The sequence below is a fragment of the Triturus cristatus genome, chromosome 4_1, assembly GCF_964204655.1.
Source record: "Triturus cristatus chromosome 4_1, aTriCri1.1, whole genome shotgun sequence".
Lineage (NCBI taxonomy): Eukaryota > Metazoa > Chordata > Amphibia > Caudata > Salamandridae > Triturus > Triturus cristatus.
Genome location: NC_140585.1, coordinates 1,111,217,565 through 1,111,245,105, shown reverse-complemented (window position 1 = coordinate 1,111,245,105; position 27,541 = coordinate 1,111,217,565). Strand labels below are relative to the sequence as shown.

Below are 27,541 nucleotides of genomic sequence, written 5' to 3'. Positions count from 1 at the left end.
TTTTGCTAAAGGTAAGCTAGACATTCTGGAATGAATTTGAATCCGGTAAGGTTGCAGATTAATCCACTTTAGTACATGCTGAGTCGAACCTGAGTCTGTCACAGTAAAAACAACTTCCTTTACGTTGTGTTAGCAGAAAGCACCCTGCACTTTTAGGTGTTTGGTGAATTAATCATTTGCTGAAGGCAACTCAGAAATCTAAGAAACAAGAACGCCAACTATGTACAGACTGCTTTATTGAAAAACATCACACATATATTTAGCAATGTAATATCTTACTTAATAATCTGACCCGTTTCCTCCTTCTCTATCCTTTCCACAAGTTCCCCTCTGGTGACTTGTTGTAGCCACCACTAATTATGACCAAAGGGAAATTAATGACATTCAATGTCCTCTTCTCGCCTTTCCATCTTTTGGGCAAAACCTTGAAGTGCTTGATTCTGGATCACAATGGTCACATATTACCAGTGTTGAGCTCTCACAGGATTACAATTTTAGGAAGGGAGGAATTACCATCAAACCAGTTGAGATAATCTAGGCAAATTACATGTTTTGAGAGACTGTTGTAAATCACTTTATCCCAAAAGGTTTTAGTTTTCAGCGGTCCAATTATTCTTTTTTTATTCAAAACTGATGAAAGTTTGTTGTTGAAGAAGATAATGAGATCCACAAAAAATTGTAGTACAATTTCTCCATCATCATTTGAATGAGTGCACAGCTCCCTAGAAACTGGGATAAATTAGCAAACGGATGTAGTGTTTCCAAACAGGTAGGTGACCATTTCTACAAACAATGTAGCATTTGTGTATGTATTCATGTCATCAATGAAAAGTTAAAAAAAATAGACACGTATCTGCAAGCATACATCCAACAAACAGTCCTACTGTGGGCAGGGTGCCAAAAGAAATCTTAAAAATTCAGTCTACTTCCACTCTGAGGCATGGGAAGTGATATGACAGCGAACATGTCAAGTCCTCTCACTGAACTACAATTGTAACAGTAAAAACACATGAAATGCCAGTTATTATTTATGACTACTATCTTACTAATCACCTGCACTGCACCCTCACATGGAGCGCCTATTTCGTCCCATTCTAATTTATTTTATAAATATAATACACGTTTACCGATTTTCCAAAATTCTTGATACAGAAATATGTGTTTTCTGGAGGTCTTATTGCATTGGCTGGCCCCTCTTAATTAAATTCTTTGCTTTAATTAATCCGAGGGAACCATTGTATACACCTACTATTATGCTACCCTGGAATGTCTGGCTACCCCTGCCCCCTCTCCCCTCCCCACCTGTTGTTATATCATTATTGCATGCACAGGCAGATTCCCATTATTGAAATTTCTTTCCGGGAAAAAAGTAAGTGTTTTTTTCTTCTCTCCACCTTAACTGGATTTTACTTCTCTAGCACCAGTGCAAAAAACTAAATTATTTTTTGGCACCTTTTGTAATGAGAGTAAGATTTGTCCAACTCCTAATATCATGCATCCCAGTGTAACAGACCCTAAATGCTAGACTCCCCTTTCAACTGATTCAATAAGGGGAGTCAGACTTGTCTGGAACTCTTGGGCTCCCTGGAGGATGTCTGTCTGCAGTGCGTCTGGGGACGGGGATTGACGGTTTAAGGCATTTCTCCAGATTCAAGAACAGTACAAATAAATGCTATGTTTCCAGTTTCTTTTTTTCTCCCAAAAACAGTGATGAATAAACTATCACATAAATAGAATAGTCGTATTACAGACAGCTTTAGTCTACATAACTACCTCTTCTCGCGGAGTACCCATTAGCGATGTAGTGAAACCATATTAACTTTACAAAAAATGTCCACAATGCAAAAGCCAAGATCCTGCATAGTGAGGATCACCAGCTAGCCAATCAGGTTCATCCTTCGAAGCATAAAGGTGAACAAAATCTGGCAGGTAGACGTATGTCTGGGATTCAGAAGAACTATGGGAGTCAACGTTTCAGAATCTTGTTCCAACTAGAACCTAAAAAAATAGAAAAAGCGATATTTACTATTTATTATTGCATCTTTAATAACAATTAAGACAGTATAACAAACTTTCAAAACAGATACATGTTTATATCATACTACTACAGACTTGACACTTGATACATTAACATAATTTTTAATAATATTATTATCAACCAACTGTAACTGCAGAAAAGTGGTTATTTTGTTTGAGGTTGACATGAGACCGAGTGGTTTATGTCCTGTAACTACCATATCAGATTTACGCAGCTGCTTCTGCCCGGGAAATGCCCACTTGTGCTCCTGCCACTTTCACAAGTTCCTTCTGTCCCAAGGTTTATCAACCTAACTTTTGTTTTATAGTCCACACTTAGAAGAGGTTGCATATGTGGAAGGTCAACCAATAAGGACATGGCAAAGAAAGCAGACTGGGGCGGCGGGAGTGTCATCACGTGTGCTGCAAAGGCATGGAACAATTTACCAGGGCATTTTAGAAATTCCACCGAGCTCCTTTCCTTCAGGAAGGGGCTGAAAACCTGGCTCTTCTCCCCATAGCCACCTTTTATTGGTAACCATTAGGCAGTGCTCAGCGCCAGGACGCCCTCGGGTAACAGTCGCGCTCTATAGGCTTTATTAACATAACATAACATTGAATGGAAACATTAAATAGCAATGGATCCAGCAGACCCTTGCAAAATATTTAGCTTTAGTATCAAATACTTTTACAGCATTGTTTTGAGTTCCCGCTTGCAGGTGGCAATCTGTTTTTTTTCATCGCCTTGCAGTCTGGACTAGCCTAACTAATCCAAGATCCCCATGAGAGGATATGTGTGTTCTCACTTTGCCCAGCACTGGCGCTTTCATTGATTACTTTGCTTGATTTAGTCTACATCAGACTGGTAATACTCGGTACTACATGTGAACACAGCAGCGTACACAGACACTCATTTAATACTGCAACTCAAATCATAAAACTCAATAAATACTCAATTTATAGACATATATATTCTCTTCGGGAAGTACAAAATAGTTCCATACATCCACATTTAACTTAATACCACATCTAAAGGCATCCCCACGGTTACTCGAATCTCCCCAGAAAAGTCTTTATGCGAGGGAGCTCGCTATAAGGAAATACCACCCTTACCAGACATTAACAGATGCTAGAGTTAAGGTGATGACACACACACTGTGTTTTGATGATGATTATTATTATTGTTGTTACTATAATTGTTATTGATTCATTTCATAACAATTAAAATAATAATTAAACATTATCTTTAATATTATTTATTATAGTTATTGTTGCGGTTATTAATATTATTATTATATGGCCAAAGCCAATGGTGCAAGGGGGCCTATATATGTATAGTTACAGACTAACATCAGATACATTCTTATATATCAGTTACTATTTCCAGGTTTAGTAACTGGTTAGTTAAATTGGAGCCATGGAAGATGAGCCTGAAAAGCATTGATTTGAGGTTTTAGAGGAAGGCAAAGGGGTTAGGGAGTGTTCTGATGCCTTCAGGAAAATGGCTTCAGAGTTTGAGTGCTAGGCACAAAAAGGTCTGTTTCAATATTTTTTCCCTTCTTTTTTGGAGGAATCTCCAGTGATGGCTCCTTTATTCCTCTGGTTTCTCTTTGATCCTCAGAGGTGTGTAGTTTCTCTTTCAGGTGTCTTGGAAGACAGGACTTTTGTGCCATGTGTGTAATTCAGACATTCTTGAAAATGCTGTGAGCCCTAAGGGATTCTGTTTGAAGCATGGACGCCACTTGGGGATTGCCAGGTGTCACAAATGCAACCCTGAGGCAACCTGTTGCGACCAGTGCCACTTCGTTTGCGACCCTTGGCCTGGCTTGTAGCTCCCAGTCATGCCTGACAAGACACAACACTGCAGATTCAGGCTACATCTAAAATAATGGATTTTACCTCAAAACGACGCAGTGCTGTTTGATGGGAGGCTACACTATGCAGTACATATGCTCTAGCAGGAGCCACTGGTAGGCATGTATGGGCCTGAAGGGCTGGGCGGGGCATGTCGGGTTTAGGAGGAAGCTGCAGCCTGGTGCACACTCACATGCTGCCAGCCAGAGACGGCCCTGCCAACCTTGAAGCAGAAAGTAAATAGGAGACACAGCCAGTGTCAGCCTGTGAGGTGCTGGATCGAGGTGACGCATTTTCTTTCTGCAGTGTTTGCACCCAGACCTAGCTGGCCAGGCGGCATCTCATACTTAATGCGCAGGCATGCCGTGGGACTAGGATAACGGGTTATCCGTGGGGCCGGGGCCCTTATTAAAGATCATCAAAGAAGCAAAAGAATATACCGTAAAGATACTGCACAAATATTTGCATAGGTACAGTCCATTATGTGTGCTCAGATTCTGCATTAATGTTGAAATGATGAATCCCACCCTTCGGCACAGTGTTGAAATGTTAGTTCTCTACAAGTGCTGCATTAAGTCTTGAATGTGTCCCTACAAGCGAGCCCAGCTACTAAAATATGACCATCAAAATGACGCAAGTCTTTCCCTGATTCAGGCTCCATATATCTGCACTCCCGGCCAGTAGTGTGGCAGTTGTACAACCTGCCCTAACAAAAACAAGGAAATTGGCCTTCATCCTCTGGTTTGGTAATAACCAGAGGATGGGCCCTTCCTCTGGTTGGGCCCTTCATGTCCCTGGGCCCCAGTGCCAGTGCACCACTGACAGCAATGACCGGGAGCATGTGAGCTGCATCCGTGGTGGTGTGCGTCCTCTGCAGCCAGCTGCGGCAATCGGAGATGCCTATGTATAGCAGCATTTATTTAATGCACTGTAATGCACAATGTAGAACTAGAAAACCAGGTATCAATTTCCCTCAAATTGTGTGATCCTAGGCAATTACCTTATTTCACCTTGCCTCCTTTTTCTTCATCATCACATTTCAAAACACCTTGAAATACAAAGTTTCAAAATTGGTGCTGTGTAAAACCTCTCCTGAATATGTTTCAGTGGATTTGAATGTTTCTCCATATGTAATAACAACCTAGGCCACATACAGGGTACATACGACAACTGACTTGATTCTTGGTTCACTAATGGCATCGCCGTCAGGGCAGTAGGATAAAGGGCTTGAATTTTTCTAAGTTCATGTTTTAAAACTTAGCAGTTCAAATAAATGACACTCAGTCCACTGATATAATTTAGTGTACTGCATTGTTGTACAATATTTTCAAATGTTCCAAACTGATACTGCAGTATCTCAACCCTGCATCTGAAGATCCTGACTGATTCTGACACAGGGCCTTATTCACAAAGGTAAACTTGGACGCTGTGTAATCTTCCCAAACTCTTTCTTCTCCACTGGTGGGTACAGCTGGCTAACTGCACACATTTCCATGCTGCCGACCAGGACCATACACAGTTGAGACTCAGTCCTGCCGGAGTGTGGACTCCATCCCAGCAAGATGCCTACTGATCAGTATATGTCAATGTCTTGAAAGATGTTTCAATGTGATGAGATATTAGGGCGGTAGCTGAAGTGTTAGTGATGGCTTCTTTCCATCCAAAGAGTCCTTTGGCAGCATCTACATATTTTTCTAAAAGTTGGGCGTATGTGGTGATAGTTGGAGACATGTAGGAGATTTGGTACAATATCCCAAGTATGCTGATGGTGTATAACTTCCTCACTTTAATCAAGTAGAGGGAGAAAGAAGGGATTGTAATCCATTCAGCTTCCTTGCAATGGTACGAGATATCAAGAGGGAATAGATCACTTGACCTGATTAACCAGGGTTTGCAACGTTTAGTTTTTTTTTTCTTTTTAAAAACACTCATTCACGTTAACCAGCCGTGTGGCGGTATATCTTGGTTCTCCGCCAATTTAAGAACGTGACAGCATCATCATCGAGCTTCTTTGTTGTAAGCTATCCTGTGTGTAATAACAACAGCCGTGTGGGACCATGCTATGGTTCAGTTTTCACAATTAAGGTCATTCAGTACCTTCAAGTCCGATATTACGGGCTTCAGCGGGGGGCCGGCGGGCATATTAACCTGCTGCTTCTCTGGCGCAGAGCGACTTGTGATCGCACTTCTTGCGACGCCCCGGTTGCACAGGACTGAAACATGTCGACCTAATCTTGGACACTTCTCAGTGCGTTTGACCAGTAACTCGTCCTTTTACGCACAACATTGTTTTTATCCACCTCGATTCCGGACTCATTAAAAGTAAGGTCTAGGATATACGAGAATCTCTTTTTAATACACTTTCACAAGAGCACCCCACACTCACAAATACTTGATCACTACTGCAATAATCTGTGGTTTTCCTCCTGGTGGAGGATAGCATACAACAAAGAAGCCCGATGATGATGCTGTCACATTCTTAAATTGGCGGAGAACCAAGATATACCACCCCACGGCTGGTTAACGTGAATGAGGGTTTTTTAACAAAAACACAACCTAAATGTTGCAAACCCAGGTTAATCAGGTCAAGTGATCCATTCCCTCTTGATATCTCGTATAAATTCCTCACTCAACTGAAGACTATTGGGTAACAATGATGGTGTTCTTGTCTTGGTAAGTTGATAGTGCCAGGAATGGCTTAAGATGTTTTTCTGCCCGACTGTATGTGGACCTAGATTGATGAGGTTGCTCCTGCCAGGCAACCATCGTGACAACATATGTAAAACACAAGGATAAAACCCAATTGAAGTATATTTAGCATGTCCTCTCTATCATAGCCTTCCTGCAGCTGTTCACATGTATAGATACTGTTATTTGTACTGCACCTGGTAGTTTTATCACAGGTCAATAGTATGCAGGATGAAGCAGATTTTTCAGCAAGGGTATTAACGATGCGTCTGTGAACATTTTTGCACCCATTCTTCTATTATTAAAAATTATTGATTTTAGTCGAGCAAGGAATTAGAGGAACCTCATTCTGTCTCATATGTTCTGGAGTCTAGCCTTGTGCAACAGATCCAGAGAGTTTTGCTGTCTTAAGTACTTCTTTTATTTTTCATCAGAAATAATGCTAATTTTAAAGTATGTTTCACGGCTCTTGTTTTTTGTTTGAAATGTCTAACCCAGAACAAGGGGGATTTCACTGAAATCTTCAGAAACTTTTCAAGAACCCAAGTTTAAAATGTCCTGATGGATCTAGATCTCCATGTCTAACAATTCCTATAATTTATAGTTTGCTGCTCTGAAGTGGGTGAGGGTGCTTTTCACTTTCGCTTTCCCATAGCAACATTTAATTGTTTTATTATTTACATTCTGATTAAAATCACATCAAAATCATTTCTTTCCAACACACTCTGTATTTTAGCTGCTTTATTTAACCCAGATCCTTCTTTGTAAGCCCCGCCCCATTAAGAACTTTTATAATTCAGTTATGCAGGTGCATTTACAAAAGATAAAAGCGAATCACATCTAAGAACTACTCTATATTAGCTGGTGTTTCTACAACAGGATCATTTATTATACAATATATTGGCAATATTTAGGATTCCACATAATGATTTTTGAATTTTATGATTCAGCAATCACGTTAGTGGCATGTCCATTGAAATCACAAGGCAGAAATAAGTTACCCATGTGCCAATAATACCCCCCAATGCAATGGTAAGTTACCTTACCCAGGATTAAATAACAGCAAGAGTCAGACGTGCGACAAGGATAGATGTAGACTTTGGTAAACAAGAGTTGGTAGTGTAAGGGAGCATCCTCATCCATGGTTTGCTTTGCACCAACTGTGGATACAAAGATTCACAAACAACGGTGGCCACATCTTTGTTCACTTTACAGAATGTGCCTACTAGGTTTGAGGACTAGGCGTGATGGATCTCTGTATAGCACTTCTGAGTTAAGGATTCTGCAATTTTTTATCTTAGTCTGAAATGTTAACTTGCACTATGTTTCCAGCCCTATTACATGGAGTAGCTCTGTTGCTGGGAATTTTCTCTGAAAAGTGTTGCAATATTTTTGATTTCACTGTGGTAGCTGAACAGGTCAATCTTGGGTTTTAGATGGGCTAAGCAACTTTGTGGTGACCCTGAGAAGCCCTTCAGCTGGTCAATGGCTGGATCCTGTGGATAAGGTTATGACTTCAAGCAACTCTTTCTTGCTCCCAAGAGGGGAAGCCATCAAAAATTGCATAATGGTTTATGAGATAGGGTTCATAAGGTGACCAAACCCGATGAGCATCCCAAGAAAACATCTCCATTCATGGTCTTATTTATGAATGTAGATCATGACACAATCATGAAAATCATCTCATAAATCAAACCATCTGCATTCACAGATGTAGTGAGAAGAGGCCTCTTTATCCTGAAAATAAATAATGACAATAAACCAGGGTGTTGTTCCAGCTTTGATTAAAATGGGACTACTATCCCCTCTCTTAAAGAAACTAGTTCTGGGCAGCAAAACGTGCTGAATGTCAGACCCACTATGCAAGTACCATTACCTGAAAATCACTAGAGAAAATAATGGTGAACCAAATACAAGAATGCATCTCCAGATACAGTCTACTATGTCATATCAATTATGTTTTAGGTCCAAATGTGGCAGGAGACTGCATCCATCATGATAATTGATACAGTAGTAAAGGATGCTCTTCGCAATAAGACCTTCTTAGACATGTTTTTCACCTAACAGTGGATTAGTGGTACATGTCTAAATTGTTTCACCTCTTACCTGCTCTTACACTATCATATAGCATTCCTAAGATATACCAACTGCATAATGCTGGAAGCGCTAGGGGATCATATAACCTCAGTAATGAATGCATTTCTACTGCTGTCGTGCTGGAAAGAAACCAACAGATGCAACTATGGCTTCTAGAAATTAAGCCTGAACTACTGATCAAGCCTTTCTATGACAAAATGAATTGCAAAACCATATTCCCAATGTAACCAACTCCATAGAACACAAGCTACTAAACTGCCTCCTAAAGGAATTAGCCGATGATGAGCTCAATTAAAATAAATGGTAGAAGTCCCTCATTAATCCTACATTGACAGCTTGGGCACCAATCTGAAGAGTCTACCCATGTCTTTCTCTGCCCCTTTAGAAGCTACCCTACAAAATGAAAACTAGTACATCACTAACAGCGGTCAATCACCACTTTCTACTACTAGACACTAAAGGCAACTCCAAATGTTTCTGCACTGAATGTAAAACTCCAACCAACTAACAGTCATCATATCTGCTTGACAAATTAACTGCCCCAGGAGGCTTACATGAGATGAGAACTTAATTGACAAGCTATTGAGGAAATCCTAAGGGTGAAAAAAGCTATTAAATCAGAGCATTCCTCCCAGTCAGTCTCAGTGTCATCTGCTACCCTCTCAACACACTCCTAATTTTGTTGAAGAGTCTCCACTGGGGTGACCCTAATGAAAGTCTCCTCATTCCTCTCCAGAATCCACCTCACCCAACAATGTTATAAGCCTACTAGCAATAAAGGATCTACCATTGACATCATAGTCACTAAAAGGATTTTATTTCGAGCAGTGACACAGTCCTGTAGATTGGTCCAATAATGACATGGTCTCTTTTTTCAGTGGTCTTCAAGCATATTAGATACGGTGGCCAAATAAAAAGGTAGCCTACGTGCTTTCGGGATACTAAGAATCCTGCTGCACAGGCATTAAATAACCTCCCTAAACTTATGTTTACGCCCAAGTTTACCTTTATGAATGTGGCCTTTTGTGCATGGGTGGGCACGATGTCCCTGAAATCGATAGTGACTTTCAGCTGCTGCCTCCTAAACATAAATATCTAAATAGCAGATATTGCTACACCATGGCCTCCTCTGATGACGTTTGTGCTCAGCCTTTCTTGCCTCCATCAGCACTCTGGTACTCATCTGCAGCCACATCCCAGTTAATCAGATTTCTAAGAGTGGATAGCTCGGTGTGAGCAAGCATCCTATTAAGAACTCTACTGGCTCACACAGTTAGTGCTAAATGCCTTTTTGAACAGGTGCTCCCAGGCACTAACATTTGTTTATTGCCTCCTTTTCTGTCATTATGTGTCTTCACCTTGAGGTCAAGCCCATAAATGCGGTTGAGTACCACCCTCATCAGAGGTCATTAACTGCTATTAACACACCTTAACAGAGGACAGTAACAATTACAAGATGGCATGGGACCAACACATTAAGAAAGAGGAGCATAACAAATAAACGTTATCATCTGTACTTAACGATAATGATGATTAAGAGTGGAATTTGTTTTTCTGATTACTTGCCAATGCAATACTAGAAGAGACACTGGATAATATACTTACACTGTGAGTTCTTTGGCGTAGGCTCCAATTGTCACTGTTGTGTTCATTTTCACTGCTCTGCACATTGCCATCCTTTTCCTACAAAAAAGGGAGATTCGGCATTCTCAGAACATCAGCAATTACAAATGTCTTGCATCTTTCTTTACATCTTTACATTTTTGCTCCAAAAGTGAAACGTGAAATATGAAAATAAGAGGCAGGTAAGGGGTGGCATATCAAAGTAAAGTAACTTAAACTTGGCAAAATAAGCCTACACCCATATATGACTCTCTCATTGGAGCCTCTGTAGAAATAGACGTGTTTTGAGTACATAACATTGCAAAAGGAAGAGCAGCACTTCTGTGGGGATGGGGTCGGAAGGGCATAGAGAAAGCCTATAATCGGACAAGGAAGTTAACTTAGTGGAGCTGTGCACCTTCTGCAGAGACATCTATTACCAATAAATATTCAAGGTACAAACTGTTCTGCTTTTCATCCTCTTGAAGTTTATACATTGAGTACCCCTGCTTTCAGCAATAATAACTACTCGTATCTACAGCACTCATTTTTCATTTACTGTTCCAAGATGGCAAATGCCACTTTGGACAGTGTTATCAAATGAGTCATTAGTTGTGTAGCCTGCACAAGTAATGGGTCTACATTTGTGCTTCACTGGGAACCAAACACCCCATAGGGTGGCGTTGCAGAGCAGTCCAAGGCCTACTCAAGGGAGCTGGTGTTGGCTAACAATCACCATTCACAGATACACAATAATAACACTCAAATGTTTATTACACACACACTACTAAATACTATGCTACAATTTACAAATATACACAAGGTTATGAAACTACTTCTTGATGACATTGCTTAATCATTCTTACCCCTGGGGGGGGGGGGGGGGAGGGGGGGTTGTTCGGTCTAATATCACAACTCACATGTGTAAACATTATCTTGTCCTTAACCCCTTGGATGCTCATGACGGAGCGGTTCCGTCATGAGCATCAGTTGGGCTGTGCTCATGACGGAACCGCTCCGTCATGAGGACAGCCCCTGGGGGAAGCGCTGGCGCTCCCCCCCTGGGGCATCGATCGTGCCCCCACAGACGGGGATGGCAGCGGAAGAGTTTCCGCTGCCACCCCCGAGCCCCCCCACGCTTCCTGGTGACGTCAGCGCGCACAGCGCACGCCGGCGTCATCAGGAAGTGCTCGGACGCCTGGAAGCCATTTGCTTCCAGGCGTCCACAGCGAGTAGGTGAGTCTTGTGTGTTCCGGTGGGGCGGCGGGGGCCTTTCAGAGCGTATTGAGGCATCGGGGGAGAGGAAAGAGTATTTCCTCTCCCCTGATGTCTCAATACAGGGCATTCCTGCTCCACGATCGCGCACAGCGTCGCGATCGTGGAGCAGGGATGCCCCACTAGACACCAGGGATGTGTTTTATTTTATTTTGGAAGTGACCCCTTGGGTAAGGGTCGCTTCCTGGGGGCCATATATAATTATAAGACTTTTCTGCCCCCTCTGGGGGCAGATCGGTGTTTTTTTTTCGCCGTTTCTGCTCCCAGGGTGGGCAGAAAAGCCCACTAGACACTAGGGATATCATTATTTATGTAGGAAGCGACCCCTTGAGCAAGGGTCGCTTCCTTGGGGCCCTAAATTGTTGGAAGACTTTTCTGCCCCCTCTGGGGGCAGATCGGTGTCATTTGTTTTGCCGTTTCTGCTCCCAGGGGGGGCAGAAAAGCCCACTAGACACCAGGGATCTTATTATTATTGTAGGAAGCGACCCATTGGGCAAGGGTCGCTTCCTTGGGCCCAAAAATTTTTGAAAGACTTTTCTGCCCCCTCTGGGGGCAGATCGGTGTCATTATTTTGCCGTTTCTGCTCCTAGGGGGGGCAGAAAAGCCCACTAGACACCAGGGATCTTATTATTATTGTAGGAAGCGACCCCTTGGGCAAGGGTCGCTTCCTTGGGCCCCTAAATTTTTTGAAGACTTTTCTGCCCCCTCTGGGGGCAGATCGGTGTTATTTTTTTGCCGTTTCTGCTCCCAGGGGGGGGGGCAGAAAAGCCCACTAGACACCAGAGATCTAATTTTTGTTGTAGGAAGCGACCCCTTGGGCAAGGGTCGCTTCCTTGGGCCCCTAATTATTTTGTAGATTTTTCTGCCCCCTCTGGGGGCAGATCGGTTTTATTTTTTCGCCGTTTCTGCTCCCAGGGGGGGGCAAAAAAGGCCACTAGACACCAGGGAATTAGTTCAAATAAAAATAGAAGTGACCCCTCGCTTCCAGGGTGTAATTTGTTTTCTGGCACACAACCCGATTGACCATTTGGGTAGTGACATAGCATGTTATAATGTTTATTGTTATATTTTTTGTGAATTCCAATTGTAATGTTTTTTTTTTGTTTACTTTTTTGTTCTAGGTGAAGGCTTTTCTTCATTTCACGTTGCAGTTTTGTGACTGGTGGTTCTGCTGTTTGTGTAGTTTGGTAAGAGACTTATTTTTGTACAATGTAAATGTGTTTGATTTCTCTGCCTGTTTTGCAAATGGTGTAATAATAGCAGTATGTTTGGTTTTTGAGTGTCAAAAACTTTTTGCATTGGTGCTCGATGTGTATTTTGTTGTCTTGTGAGTAATTTGTTTTTTTTCTTCTTTCTAGTTTGATATCGTTGGTTTTTGCTGTGTCACTGCAGAGTTGGTTTCTGGTGAGTGCAGCTGTCTCTTGTAATTGGATTGTATAGTTTTTGAGTACATTGATCTTTGTGATAAAGGTACACATTTCTTTACTTACTTGGTTTGCACATTGTTGGTTGTTGTTGACTTGTTTGTGCAGTCTTCTATCTTAGTAAGTATAATGGCTAGCCGCAGGATTACTGCTCAGCAGGTTGTTGGTTTGCTGTTTGAGTCTTCCTCTGACCATGGTTCAGAGACTGACTCTGCATCTGAGGGAGAGGAGGCAGGGGACGATTCTGGCAGTGAGTTTTCTCTCCGTATGGGGTCATCGGATGATGAAGATACTCTTAGTGCGGATGAAGTGCCTGTGTTAGAGGAGGAGACTGATGTGCCGATAGTGCGGCAAGAGGCATCTGGGCTGCAGCCTGCGGCTGCAAGGCTTCCCGTTGGTGTAGTGCGGCAAGAGGCTTCTTGGCTGCAGCCTGCGGCTGCAAGGCTTCCCGTTGGTGTAGTGCGGCAAGAGGCTTCTGAGCTGCAGCCTGCGGCTGCAAGGCTTCCCGTTGGTGTAGTGCGGCAAGAGGCATCTGGGCTGCAGGCTGGGGCTGCAAGGCTTCCCGTTGGTGTAGTGCGGCAAGAGGCATCTGGGCTGCAGGCTGGGGCTGCAAGGCTTCCCGTTGAAAGTGATGACCTCTGGGTTGCCCCTGGCATGGTGCAGCCGGCATTGCCAGAGTTTACTGGTGTTCCAGGGCCTAGAGTGAATACTGAAAACTTTTTGCCGGTAAATTTTTTTCAGTTGTTTATGGACGATGTGTTTTTGGCAGAGATTGTTGAGCAGACTAATTTGTATGACGAACAGTTTTTGAGGGACAACAGTGCCAGTCTTAAGCCACACTCTAGAGCTACCCGGTGTACTCCCACAAATGTTGAAGAGATGAAGAAGTTCTTGGGTTTAACTTTTTTGATGGGCTTGCTAAGGAAGCCATTAATGTCTTCATATTGGTCTAGCAGTCCCTTGATGGCAACGTCTATTTTTCCGGCAGTCATGAGTCGTGACAGGTATTTGCTTCTGCTTCGGATGATGCACTTTGTTGATAATGGTTTAGCGTTGCCACGAGATCACCCTGATTGTGACCGTCTTTTTAAGATTAGGCCTGTCCTTGATCACTTTGTTGATCGATTTTCTGAGATTTATGCCCCTGGTAGAGAAATTGCAGTGGATGAGTTTTTGGTGTTGTTCAAGGGCCGCTTGGTTTTTAGGCAATACATTCCTAGTAAGAGGGCACGCTATGGAATAAAGCTGTATATGCTGTGTGACAGTAGGACTGGATATGTCTCTAATTTCAGGGTGTACACCGGTAATGAATCTAGGTTTAACCTCCCTGGTTGTCCGTCCACTTTTGGAGTGGCTGAGAAAATTGTTTGGGAACTTGGTAGAGGAATTTTTAACAAAGGCCACCATTTATATGTAGATAACTTCTACACTGGTGTGCGGTTGTTCAGGGAATTGGCCAAAGTGGACACTGTTGCTTGTGGCACAATCCGCTCTAACCGTAAAGGTTTCCAGAAAGAACTTGTTTGTCAAAAGCTTGTGCGGGGACAGTGCAGTGCGTTGCGTTGCCAGGAGCTTCTTGCTGTGAAGTTTACAGACAGGAGAGATGTCTACATTCTGACTTCCATCCATGATGAAAGCACTGCACCTGTGACTGTTTGGGGTCAGGTCGCTGAAGCGCGCAAACCTGTGTGCATTTTAGACTATAATAGGCACATGGGTGGTGTTGACAGAGTAGATCAGAGGTTGGAACCTTACGCTGCTCTTCGTAAGGCTTACATTTGGTACAAGAAGTTGGCTATCCATCTTTTCCACTTGGCAATGTTTAATGCTTTTGTTGTGTTCCAGGATTCTTGCCCTGAGTCAAAGATGACTTTTGCTAAGTTTCAGGAGTCTGTAATAGGCAGCCTTGTTGTAGTGGAACAGGCAAGTGTTCCTAGAGTTGGAGTGGTGGAGGATGTTGCTAGATTGAAAGAACGCCACTTTCCAGATCACATTCCTCCCACACCCGCAAAAGATTTTCCCAGTAGGAGATGTAGAGTCTGTTGGCGAAGAGGTTTGCGGAAGGAGAGTCGTATGTACTGCCCCGATTGTCCCTCTCATCCTGCACTGTGTCTCCCTGCTTGTTTCAGAGCGTACCACACGCGAAAAAACTTTTGGGAACATTCATGAGGGGTAAAGTGAACTGGCTGGTCTGTATTCTTTGGAAAATATGATTCTGTTTCAAGGTTGGTGTTAGTGCAATGTATTTAGTTGCTGATTTTCTGTTAGAAGATTTGTATCTATTTGCAATTTGTTTGTGTTTTTATTTTTTTCTAAAAAAATCCTAAATGTGATGGCGGTGTGTGTAGGCTTGAACTTGGCTGTTGGCGTGTGTGGTCTGGCACTTGGTTGGTGGTGTGCGTGGAATGGTGCTTGGCTTGCGGTGCGCGTGGACTGGCGGTGCGCGTGGACTGGCGGTGTGCATGGACTGGCGGTGTGCGTGGACTGGTGCGTGGCTGGTGGTGTGCGTGGAATGGTGCTTGGCTGGCGGTGTGCGTGTAATGGTGCTTGGCTGGCGGTGTGCGTGGAATGGTGCTTGGCTGGTGGTGTGCGTGGACTGGTACTTGGCTGGCGGTGTGCGTGGACTGGTGGTGTGTGCGGACTGGTGTTTGGCTGGTGGTGTCCGTGGACTGGAGCTTGGCTGGTGGTGTGCGTGGACTGGAGCTTGGCTGGCGGTGTGCGTGGAATGGTGCTTGGCTGGCGGTGTGCGTGGACTGGTACTTGGCTGGCGGTGTGCGTGGACTGGTGGTGTGTGCGGACTGGTGCTTGGCTGGTGGTGTCCGTGGACTGGAGCTTGGCTGGCGGTGTAGGTGGATTGGCGATTGGCTGTCGGTGTGCCTGGACTGGCGATTGGCTGGTGGTGTGCCTGGACTGGCGCTTGGCTAGCGGTGTGCGTGGACTGGCGTTTGGCTTGCGGTGTGTGTGGACTGGTGCTCGGCTGGCTGTGTGTGAGTAGTGACTTTCTGCTGGTCACTACACACACTGCTAGCTGAGTGCCACTCCACGCAATCCATCAGCCTGTGTAGTTGCTGTGTCTGGATTGTGGGCGTGTGAAAGTGATGGGCCCTTGAATGGCGCTGTGTGCTGGTGTGAGTTTTGTTATGTGATGGGCCCGCGGCTGGCGGTGTGAATGGTTTTGTATGTCTCACACGTATGAAAGGTGTATGCATGGCCTGTAATGAGGTTGGTGCCTTGTCGTGGCTTTACAGCTCACGAGCTGTGAGTCAATGGTTCAGTTTCTCGCCCTTTCAATTATTACCAGTGCATTTCATGTTTTGTGAAATCACTTGCTAATACAATTTTATCTACTGAACCATCACTCTCCCTCGTGCCAAATCCAACCAGTATGTGTGTGTGCTTGCGGATTAGATGGCTGTGCAGTAATATTTGTCTTTCTGAAGCAGGGTGTACCTTGTCCCTTTTTGGTGATTTTTGTACTGTGTTGCTTTTGTACCTGGTGGTGCGAATGGTCTTGTTTGTATCACGTATGAAAGGTGTGTGAATGGCCTGTAAAGTGGTTGGTGCCTTGACGTGGCTTTACAGCTCACAAGCTGCGAGTCATTGGTTTGGTTTTTTGTGAATTTAATTATTGACAGTGCATTTCATTTTTGTGAAATCTCTGGTTAATAAAATTGAATACACTGAACCATGACTCGCCCTCGTGCCAAATCCAACCAGTATGTGTGTGTGTTTGAGGAATAGATGGTTGTGCAGGAATCTTTGTCTTTAGTTTCTCTGCCAAGGTACACTTTCCATGCAAGAGTAACCCACCAACTGTAGATATTGTCGAAAACCCTTGGGAGTTCATGGTGATGTCTCTCTAGTGAATTGAAAATTATTTTTTATCCCCATTGTCCTGTAAACCTCAAACTGTCTGCCACATTTTCTTTGCAGTATTATTCCAAAATTCTCACGCTGTAGTAACAATAGTTAATCTGGTTTTGCAAGGGGGGTTACTTTGGTTTTTGGCCCGGTGCTCGGCGGCCATCTAGGGAAACCTACCAAACCCACGCATTTCTGAAAACTAGACACCCGGCGGCTTCCAGGGAGGTATGGCTTGCGTGGATCCCCCAACGTTTCCTTACCCAGAATCCCCTGCAAACCTCATTTTTTGCTCAAAAAATCACTTTTTTCACACATTTTGGGGTGGGAAAGTAGTGGCATCACTGGGCTCACACAAATTTACCACCACCCAGCGTTCCCCCAGGTCTCCCGGTAAAAATGGTGCCTCACTTGTGTGGGAGGCCCAAGTACCCGCGGCAGGCAAGGGCCCAAAACGTAGTGAGGCGACATCAAAATGGCCTATCGCAAAACCACCTGGTTTTGCAAGGGGGGTCACTTTGGTTTTTGGCCCGGTGCTCGGCGGCCATCTAGGGAAACCTACCAAACCCACGCATTTCTGAAAACTAGACACCCGGCGTCTTCCAGGGAGGTATGGCTTGCGTGGATCCCCCAACGTTTCCTTACCCAGAATCCCCTGCAAACCTCAATTTTTGCTCAAAAAATCACTTTTTTCACACATTTTGGGGTGGGAAAGTAGTGGCATCACCGGGCTCACACAAATTTACCACCACCCAGCGTTCCCCCAGGTCTCCCGGTAAAAATGGTGCCTCACTTGTGTGGGAGGCCCAAGTACCCGCGGCAGGCAAGGGCCCAAAACGTAGTGAGGCGACATCAAAATGGCCTATCGCAAAACCACCTGGTTTTGCAAGGGGGGTCACTTTGGTTTTTGGCCCGGTGCTCGGCGGCCATCTAGGGAAACCTACCAAACCCACGCATTTCTGAAAACTAGACACCTGGCGGCTTCCAGGGAGGTATGGCTTGCGTGGATCCCCCAAAGTTTCATTACCCAGAATCCCCTGCAAACCTCAATTTTTGCTCAAAAAATCACTTTTTTCACACATTTTGTGGTGGGAAAGTAGTGGCATCACCGGGCTCACACAAATTTACCACCACCCAGCGTTCCCCCAGGTCTCCCGGTAAAAATGGTGCCTCACTTGTGTGGGAGGCCCAAGTACCCGCGGCAGGCAAGGGCCCAAAACGTAGTGAGGCGACATCAAAATGGCCTATCGCAAAACCACCTGGTTTTGCAAGGGGGGTCACTTTGGTTTTTGGCCCGGTGCTCGGCGGCCATCTAGGGAAACCTACCAAACCCACGCATTTCTGAAAACTAGACACCCGGCGGCTTCCAGGGAGGTATGGCTTGCGTGGATCCCCCAACGTTTCCTTACCCAGAATCCCCTGCAAACCTCAATTTTTGCTCAAAAAATCACTTTTTTCACACATTTTGGGGTGGGAAAGTAGTGGCATCACCGGGCTCACACAAATTTACCACCACCCAGCGTTCCCCCAGGTCTCCCGGTAAAAATGGTGCCTCACTTGTGTGGGAGGCCCAAGTACCCGCGGCAGGCAAGGGCCCAAAACGTAGTGAGGCGACATCAAAATGGCCTATCGCAAAACCACCTGGTTTTGCAAGGGGGGTCACTTTGGTTTTTGGCCCGGTGCTCGGCGGCCATCTAGGGAAACCTACCAAACCCACGCATTTCTGAAAACTGGACACCCGGCGGCTTCCAGGGAGGTATGGCTTGCGTGGATCCCCCAACGTTTCCTTACCCAGAATCCCCTGCAAACCTCAATTTTTGCTCAAAAAATCACTTTTTTCACACATTTTGGGGTGGGAAAGTAGTGGCATCACCGGGCTCACACAAATTTACCACCACCCAGCGTTCCCCCAGGTCTCCCGGTAAAAATGGTGCCTCACTTGTGTGGGAGGCCCAAGTACCCGCGGCAGGCAAGGGCCCAAAACGTAGTGAGGCGACATCAAAATGGCCTATCGCAAAACCACCTGGTTTTGCAAGGGGGGTCACTTTGGTTTTTGGCCCGGTGCTCGGCGGCCATCTAGGGAAACCTACCAAACCCACGCATTTCTGAAAACTAGACACCCGGCGGCTTCCAGGGAGGTATGGCTTGCATGGATCCCCCAACGTTTCCTTACCCAGAACCCCCTGCAAACCTCAATTTTTGCTCAAAAAATCACTTTTTTCACACATTTTGGGGTGGGAAAGTAGTGGCATCACCGGGCTCACACAAATTTACCACCACCCAGCGTTCCCCCAGGTCTCCCGGTAAAAATGGTGCCTCACTTGTGTGGGAGGCCCAAGTACCCGCGGCAGGCAAGGGCCCAAAACGTAGTGAGGCGACATCAAAATGGCCTATCGCAAAACCACCTGGTTTTGCAAGGGGGGTCACTTTGGTTTTTGGCCCGGTGCTCGGCGGCCATCTAGGGAAACCTACCAAACCCATGCATTTCTGAAAACTAGACACCCGGCGGCTTCCAGGGAGGTATGGCTTGCGTGGATCCCCCAACGTTTCCTTACCCAGAATCCCCTGCAAACCTCAATTTTTGCTCAGAAAATCACTTTTTTCACACATTTTGGGGTGGGAAAGTAGTGGCATCACCGGGCTCACACAAATTTACCACCACCCAGCGTTCCCCCAGGTCTCCCGGTAAAAATGGTGCCTCACTTGTGTGGGAGGCCCAAGTACCCGCGGCAGGCAAGGGCCCAAAACGTAGTGAGGCGACATTTGGGATAGGCAATGTTGATGTCGCCTCACTACGTTTTGGGCCCTTGCCTGCCGCGGGTACTTGGGCCTCCCACACAAGTGAGGCACCATTTTTACCGGGAGACCAAGGGGAATGCTGGGTGGTGGTAAATTTGTGTGAGCCCGGTGATGCCACTACTTTCCCACCCCAAAATGTGTGAAAAAAGTGATTTTTTGAGCAAAAATTGAGGTTTGCAGGGGATTCTGGGTAAGGAAACGTTGAGGGATCCACGCAAGCCATACCTCCCTGGAAGCCGCCGGGTGTTTAGTTTTCAGAAATGCGTGGGTTTGGTAGGTTTCCCTAGATGGCCGCCGAACACCGGGCCAAAAACCAAAGTGACCCCCTTGCAAAACCAGGTGGTTTTGCGATAGGCCATTTTGTTGTCGCCTCACTACGTTTTGGGCCCTTGCCTGCCGCGGGTACTTGGGCCTCCCACACAAGTGAGGCACCATTTTTACCGGGAGACCTGGGGGAACGCTGGGTGGTGGTAAATTTGTGTGAGCCCGGTGATGCCACTACTTTCCCACCCCAAAATGTGTGAAAAAAGTGATTTTTTGAGCAAAAATTGAGGTTTGCAGGGGATTCTGGGTAAGGAAACGTTGGGGGATCCACGCAAGCCATACCTCCCTGGAAGCCGCCGGGTGTCTTGTTTTCAGAAATGCGTGGGTTTGGTAGGTTTCCCTAGATGGCCGCCGAGCACCGGGCCAAAAACCAAAGTGACCCCCCTTGCAAAACCAGGTGGTTTTGCGATAGGCCATTTTGTTGTCGCCTCACTACGTTTTGGGCCCTTGCCTGCCGCGGGTACTTGGGCCTCCCACACAAGTGAGGCACCATTTTTACCGGGAGACCAGGGGGAACGCTGGGTGGTGGTAAATTTGTGTGAGCCCGGTGATGCCACTACTTTCCCACCCCAAAATGTGTGAAAAAAGTGATTTTTTGAGCAAAAATTGAGGTTTGCAGGGGATTCTGGGTAAGGAAACGTTGGGGGATCCACGCAAGCCATACCTCCCTGGAAGCCGCCGGGTGTCTAGTTTTCAGAAATGCGTGGGTTTGGTAGGTTTCCCTAGATGGCCGCCGAGCACCGGGCCAAAAACCAAAGTGACCCCCCTTGCAAAACCAGGTGGTTTTGCGATAGGCCATTTTGTTGTCGCCTCACTACGTTTTGGGCCCTTGCCTGCCGCGGGTACTTGGGCCTCCCACACAAGTGAGGCACCATTTTTACCGGGAGACCTGGGGGAACGCTGGGTGGTGGTAAAATTGTGTGAGCCCGGTGATGCCACTACTTTCCCACCCCAAAATGTGTGAAAAAAGTGATTTTTTGAGCAAAAATTGAGGTTTGCAGGGGATTCTGGGTAAGGAAACGTTGGGGGATCCACGCAAGCCATACCTCCCTGGAAGCCGCCGCGTGTCTAGTTTTCAAAAATGCGTGGGTTTGGTAGGTTTCCCTAGATGGCCGCCGAGCACCGGGCCAAAAACCAAAGTGACCCCCCTTGCAAAACCAGGTGGTTTTGCGATAGGCCATTTTGTTGTCGCCTCACTACGTTTTGGGCCCTTGCCTGCCGCGGGTACTTGGGCCTCCCACACAAGTGAGGCACCATTTTTACCGGGAGACCAGGGGGAACGCTGGGTGGTGGTAAATTTGTGTGAGCCCGGTGATGCCACTACTTTCCCACCCCAAAATGTGTGAAAAAAGTGATTTTTTGAGCAAAAATTGAGGTTTGCAGGGGATTCTGGGTAAGGAAACGTTGGGGGATCCACGCAAGCCATACCTACCTGGAAGCCGCCGGGTGTCTAGTTTTCAGAAATGCGTGGGTTTGGTAGGTTTCCCTAGATGGCCGCCGAGCACCGGGCCAAAAACCAAAGTGACCCCCCTTGCAAAACCAGGTGGTTTTGCGATAGGCCATTTTGATGTCGCCTCACTACGTTTTGGGCCCTTGCCTGCCGCGGGTACTTGGGCCTCCCACACAAGTGAGGCACCATTTTTACGGGGAGACCTGGGGGAACGCTGGGTGGTGGTAAATTTGTGTGAGCCCAGTGATGCCACTACTTTCCCACCCCAAAATGTGTGAAAAAAGTGATTTTTTGAGCAAAAATTGAGGTTTGCAGGGGATTCTGGGTAAGGAAACGTTGGGGGATCCACGCAAGCCATACCTCCCTGGAAGCCGCCGCGTGTCTAGTTTTCAAAAATGCGTGGGTTTGGTAGGTTTCCCTAGATGGCCGCCGAGCACCGGGCCAAAAACCAAAGTGACCCCCCTTGCAAAACCAGGTGGTTTTGCGATAGGCCATTTTTTTGTCGCCTCACTACGTTTTGGGCCCTTGCCTGCCGCGGGTACTTGGGCCTCCCACACAAGTGAGGCACCATTTTTACCGGGAGACCAGGGGGAACGCTGGGTGGTGGTAAATTTGTGTGAGCCCGGTGATGCCACTACTTTCCCACCCCAAAATGTGTGAAAAAAGTGATTTTTTGAGCAAAAATTGAGGTTTGCAGGGGATTCTGGGTAAGGAAACGTTGAGGGATCCACGCAAGCCATACCTACCTGGAAGCCGCCGGGTGTCTAGTTTTCAGAAATGCGTGGGTTTGGTAGGTTTCCCTAGATGGCCGCCGAGCACCGGGCCAAAAACCAAAGTGACCCCCCTTGCAAAACCAGGTGGTTTTGCGATAGGCCATTTTGATGTCGCCTCACTACGTTTTGGGCCCTTGCCTGCCGCGGGTACTTGGGCCTCCCACACAAGTGAGGCACCATTTTTACGGGGAGACCTGGGGGAACGCTGGGTGGTGGTAAATTTGTGTGAGCCCAGTGATGCCACTACTTTCCCACCCCAAAATGTGTGAAAAAAGTGATTTTTTGAGCAAAAATTGAGGTTTGCAGGGGATTCTGGGTAAGGAAACGTTGGGGGATCCACGCAAGCCATACCTCCCTGGAAGCCGCCGGGTGTCTAGTTTTCAGAAATGCATGGGTGTGGTAGGTTTCCCTAGATGGCCGCCGAGCACCGGGCCAAAAACCAAAGTGACCCCCCTTGCAAAACCAGGTGGTTTTGCGATAGGCCATTTTGATGTCGCCTCACTACGTTATGGGCCCTTGCCTCCCGCGGGTACTTGGGCCTCCCACACAAGTGAGGCACCATTTTTACCGGGAGACCTGGGGGAACGCTGGGTGGTGGTAAATTTGTGTGAGCCCGGTGATGCCACTACTTTCCCACCCCAAAATGTGTGAAAAAAGTGATTTTTTGAGCAAAAATTGAGGTTTGCAGGGGATTCTGGGTAAGGAAACGTTGGGGGATCCACGCAAGCCATACCTCCCTGGAAGCCGCCGGGTGTCTAGTTTTCAGAAATGCGTGGGTTTGGTAGGTTTCCCTAGATGGCCGCCGAGCACCGGGCCAATAACCAAAGTGACCCCCCTTGCAAAACCAGGTGGTTTTGCGATAGGCCATTTTGATGTCGCCTCACTACGTTTTGGGCCCTTGCCTGCCGCGGGTACTTGGGCCTCCCACACAAGTGAGGCACCATTTTTACTGGGAGACCTGGGGGAACGCTGGGTGGTGGTAAATTTGTGTGAGCCCGGTGATGCCACTACTTTCCCACCCCAAAATGTGTGAAAAAAGTGATTTTTTGAGCAAAAATTGAGGTTTGCAGGGGATTCTGGGTAAGGAAACGTTGGGGGATCCACGCAAGCCATACCTCTCTGGAAGCCGCCGGGTGTCTAGTTTTCAGAAATGCGTGGGTTTGGTAGGTTTCCCTAGATGGTCGCCGAGCACCGGGCCAAAAACCAAAGTGACCCCCCTTGCAAAACCAGGTGGTTTTGCGATAGGCCATTTTGATGTCGCCTCACTACGTTTTGGGCCCTTGCCTGCCGCGGGTACTTGGGCCTCCCACACAAGTGAGGCACCATTTTTACCGGGAGACCTGGGGGAACGCTGGGTGGTGGTAAATTTGTGTGAGCCCGGTGATGCCACTACTTTCCCACCCCAAAATGTGTGAAAAAAGTGATTTTTTGAGCAAAAATTGAGGTTTGCAGGGGATTCTGGGTAAGGAAACGTTGGGGGATCCACGCAAGCCATACCTCCCTGGAAGCCGCCGGGTGTCTAGTTTTCAGAAATGCGTGGGTTTGGTAGGTTTCCCTAGGTGCCGGCAGGGCTAGGGTTCAAAATCTACAGCTAGTCACTTTGCCAAAAAAAGGGTCATTTTTCACTGCAAAACCACGTTGCGTTTTGCGCCGTTTCCTGTCGCGGGCACTATGCCGACCCGCACAAGTGAGGTACCATTTTTCTCGTAGGACTTTGGGGAACGCGGGGCGGGTGGAAAATTGTGGATCCACGCAGATTCCAGAACTTTCCATCCCAGAAATGTGGGGAAAATGTGTTTTTTTTGTCAATTTTTTACCTTTGCAAGGGATTCTGGGTAACAGACCATGGTGGGAGGCAGTCAAGTCACCCCATCCTGGATTCCCCTGGGTGTCTAGTTTTCAAAAATGTATAGGTTTGCTAGGTTTCCCTAGGTGCCGGCAGGGCTAGGGTTCAAAATCTACAGCTAGTCACTTTGCCAAAAAAAAGGGTCATTTTTCACTGCAAAACCACGTTGCGTTTTGCGCCGTTTCCTGTCGCGGGCACTAGGCCGACCCGCACAAGTGAGGTACCATTTTTCTCGTAGGACTTTGGGGAACGCGGGGTGGGTGGAAAATTGTGGATCCACGCAGATTCCAGAACTTTCCATCCCAGAAATGTGGGGAAAATGTGTTTTTTTTGTCAATTTTTTACGTTTGCAAGGGATTCTCGGTAACAGACCATGGTGGGAGGCAGTCAAGTCACCCCATCCTGGATTCCCCCGGGTGTCTAGTTTTCAAAAATTTATAGGTTTGCTAGGTTTCCCTAGGTGCCGGCAGGGCTACAGTTCAAAATCTACAGCTAGTCACTTTGCCAAAAAAAGGGTCATTTTTCACTGCAAAACCACGTTGCGTTTTGCGCCGTTTCCTGTCGCGGGCACTAGGCCGACCCGCACAAGTGAGGTACCATTTTTCTCGTAGGACTTTGGGGAACGCGGGGTGGTTGGAAAATTGTGGATCCACGCAGATTCCAGAACTTTCCATCCCAGAAATGTGGGGAAAATGTGTTTTTTTTGTCAATTTTTTACGTTTGCAAGGGATTCTGGGTAACAGACCATGGTGGGAGGCAGTCAAGTCACCCCATCCTGGATTCCCCTGGGTGTCTAGTTTTCAAAAATGTATAGGTTTGCTAGGTTTCCCTAGGTGCCGGCAGGGCTAGGGTTCAAAATCTACAGCTAGTCACTTTGCCAAAAAAAGGGTCATTTTTCACTGCAAAACCACGTTGCGTTTTGCGCCGTTTCCTGTCGCGGGCACTAGGCCGACCCGCACAAGTGAGGTACCATTTTTCTCGTAGGACTTTGGGGAACGCGGGGTGGGTAGAAATTTGTGGATCCACGCAGATTCCAGAACTTTCCATCACAGAAATGTGGGGAAAATGTGTTTTTTTTGTCAATTTTTTACGTTTGCAAGGGATTCTGGGTAACAGACCATGGTGGGAGGCAGTCAAGTCACCCCATCCAGGATTCCCCTGGGTGTCTAGTTTTCAAAAATGTATAGGTTTGCTAGGTTTCCCTAGGTGCTGGCAGGGCTAGGGTTCAAAAACTACAGCTAGTCACTTTGCCAAAAAAGGGTCATTTTTCACTGCAAAATTGAGGTGTGACCACGTTGCGTTTTGCGCCATTTCCTGTCGCGGGCACTAGGCCGACCCGCACAAGTGAGGTACCATTTTTCTCGTAGGACTTTGGGGAACGCGGGGTGGGTGGAAATTTGTGGATCCACGCAGATTCCAGAACTTTCCATCCCAGAAATGTGGGGAAAATGTGTTTTTTTTGTCAATTTTTTACGTTTGCAAGGGATTCTGGGTAACAGACCATGGTGGGAGGCAGTCAAGTCACCCCATCCTGGATTCCCCTGGGTGTCTAGTTTTCAAAAATGTATAGGTTTGCTAGGTTTCCCTAGGTGCCGGCAGGGCTAGGGTTCAAAATCTACAGCTAGTCACCTTGCCAAAAAAAGGGTCATTTTTCACTGCAAAACCACGTTGCGTTTTGCGCCGTTTCCTGTCGCGGGCACTAGGCCGACCCGCACAAGTGAGGTACCATTTTTCTCGTAGGACTTTTGGGAACGCAGGGTGGGTGGAAATTTGTGGATCCACGCAGATTCCAGAACTTTCCATCACAGAAATGTGGGGAAAATGTGTTTTTTTTGTCAATTTTTTATGTTTGCAAGGGATTCTGGGTAACAGACCATGGTGGGAGGCAGTCAAGTCACCCCATCCTGGATTCCCCTGGGTGTCTAGTTTTCAAAAATGTATAGGTTTGCTAGGTTTCCCTAGGTGCCGGCAGGGCTAGGGTTCAAAAACTACAGCTAGTCACTTTGCCAAAAAAGGGTCATTTTTCACTTCAAAATTGAGGTGTGACCACGTTGCGTTTTGCGCCATTTCCTGTCGCGGGCACTAGGCCGACCCGCACAAGTGAGGTACCATTTTTCTCGTAGGACTTTGGGGAACGCGGGGTGGGTGGAAATTTGTGGATCCACGCAGATTCCAGAACTTTCCATCCCAGAAATGTGGGGAAAATGTGTGTTTTTTGTCAATTTTTTACGTTTGCAAGGGATTCTGGGTAACAGACCATGGTGGGAGGCAGTCAAGTCACCCCATCCTGGATTCCCCTGGGTGTCTAGTTTTCAAAAATGTATAGGTTTGCTAGGTTTCCCTAGGTGCCGGCAGGGCTAGGGTTCAAAATCTACAGCTAGTCACTTTGCCAAAAAAAGGGTCATTTTTCACTGCAAAACCACGTTGCGTTTTGCGCCGTTTCCTGTCGCGGGCACTATGCCGACCCGCACAAGTGAGGTACCATTTTTCTCGTAGGACTTTGGGGAACGCGGGGTGGGTGGAAATTTGTGGATCCACGCAGATTCCAGAACTTTCCATCACAGAAATGTGGGGAAAATGTGTTTTTTTTGTCATTTTTTTACGTTTGCAAGGGATTCTGGGTAACAGACCATGGTGGGAGGCAGTCAAGTCACCCCATCCTGGATTCCCCTGGGTGTTTAGTTTTCAAAAATGTATAGGTTTGCTAGGTTTCCCTAGGTGCCGGCAGGGCTAGGGTTCAAAAACTACAGCTAGACTCTTCGCAAATAAAGTGTAAATTTTCAGTGTGAAAATGTGGTGCGTTCACCTTAGGTTTTGAGCCACTTCCTGTCGTGGGCACTATGCCTACCCACACAAGTGAGGTACCATTTTTATCGGGAGACTTAGGGTAGTTCAAATTTGTAAAGCAACTGTTATTACCTATTGATTTTTGATGCATTTCTCCCTTCCAAATGAAAGACATTGTGTAAAAAAAAAAGTCATTTTGAAAAATGACCAATAATTGTCATGCAAATATGAGTATTCCCAATTTCGAAAATGTGCAAATATGCACTGTTTCTAAACTCTGTAATTTGTTCCCATTTCAGAAATACATAGGTGACTTCCATACCGATTTTTCCATGTATACATTTTCCCACAATAATTGCTATATACCCGGAACAAAAAAAAAAACATTACAAAATGCTGCTCAGTTTTCTACTCTGGGTTCGTTGGGCTCTTGGTGAACCTACAAGTCCTATATGTCCCCACAACCAGGAAGGTCCACCGGATGTAACGGTACATGGCTTTCAAAGAGATGTCATAATTCGAAGAAGTTACAGGTGAAAACGTTGACTCAAAATGCTGCTTTTTTCAACAAATTTTTAATTTTTCCTATATTTACCTGTAAGTTTCTATAAAGAAACCTTGATGGATCTACACAAATGACCCCTTGCTGAATTCCGAATTTTGTCTACTTTTCAAAAATGTATAGCTTTCCAGGATCCATTATTGTTTTTGTACCCATTTCTACCGTTAACTGGAAGGAGGTTGA

At 46.2% G+C, this 27,541-nt stretch overlaps 1 protein-coding gene across 2 annotated transcripts in view; it reads right to left on the bottom strand.

Annotated features, from left to right (window-relative positions):
• Positions 1 to 219: 219 nt before the first annotated feature.
• Positions 220 to 27,541, bottom strand: part of LOC146856095 (chloride anion exchanger-like) — a 503,531-nt gene continuing 476,209 nt past the window's right edge. For both annotated transcript variants that reach the window (XM_085654115.1, XM_085654116.1), the window contains 2 exons: positions 10,261 to 10,338; positions 220 to 1,998 (listed from right to left, as the gene is read on the bottom strand). In XM_085654115.1, coding sequence (XP_085510241.1) covers positions 1,975 to 1,998; positions 10,261 to 10,338 — 102 coding nt within the window. In that variant the 3' untranslated portion in view covers positions 220 to 1,974. The remainder of the gene's footprint in view (positions 1,999 to 10,260; positions 10,339 to 27,541) is intronic.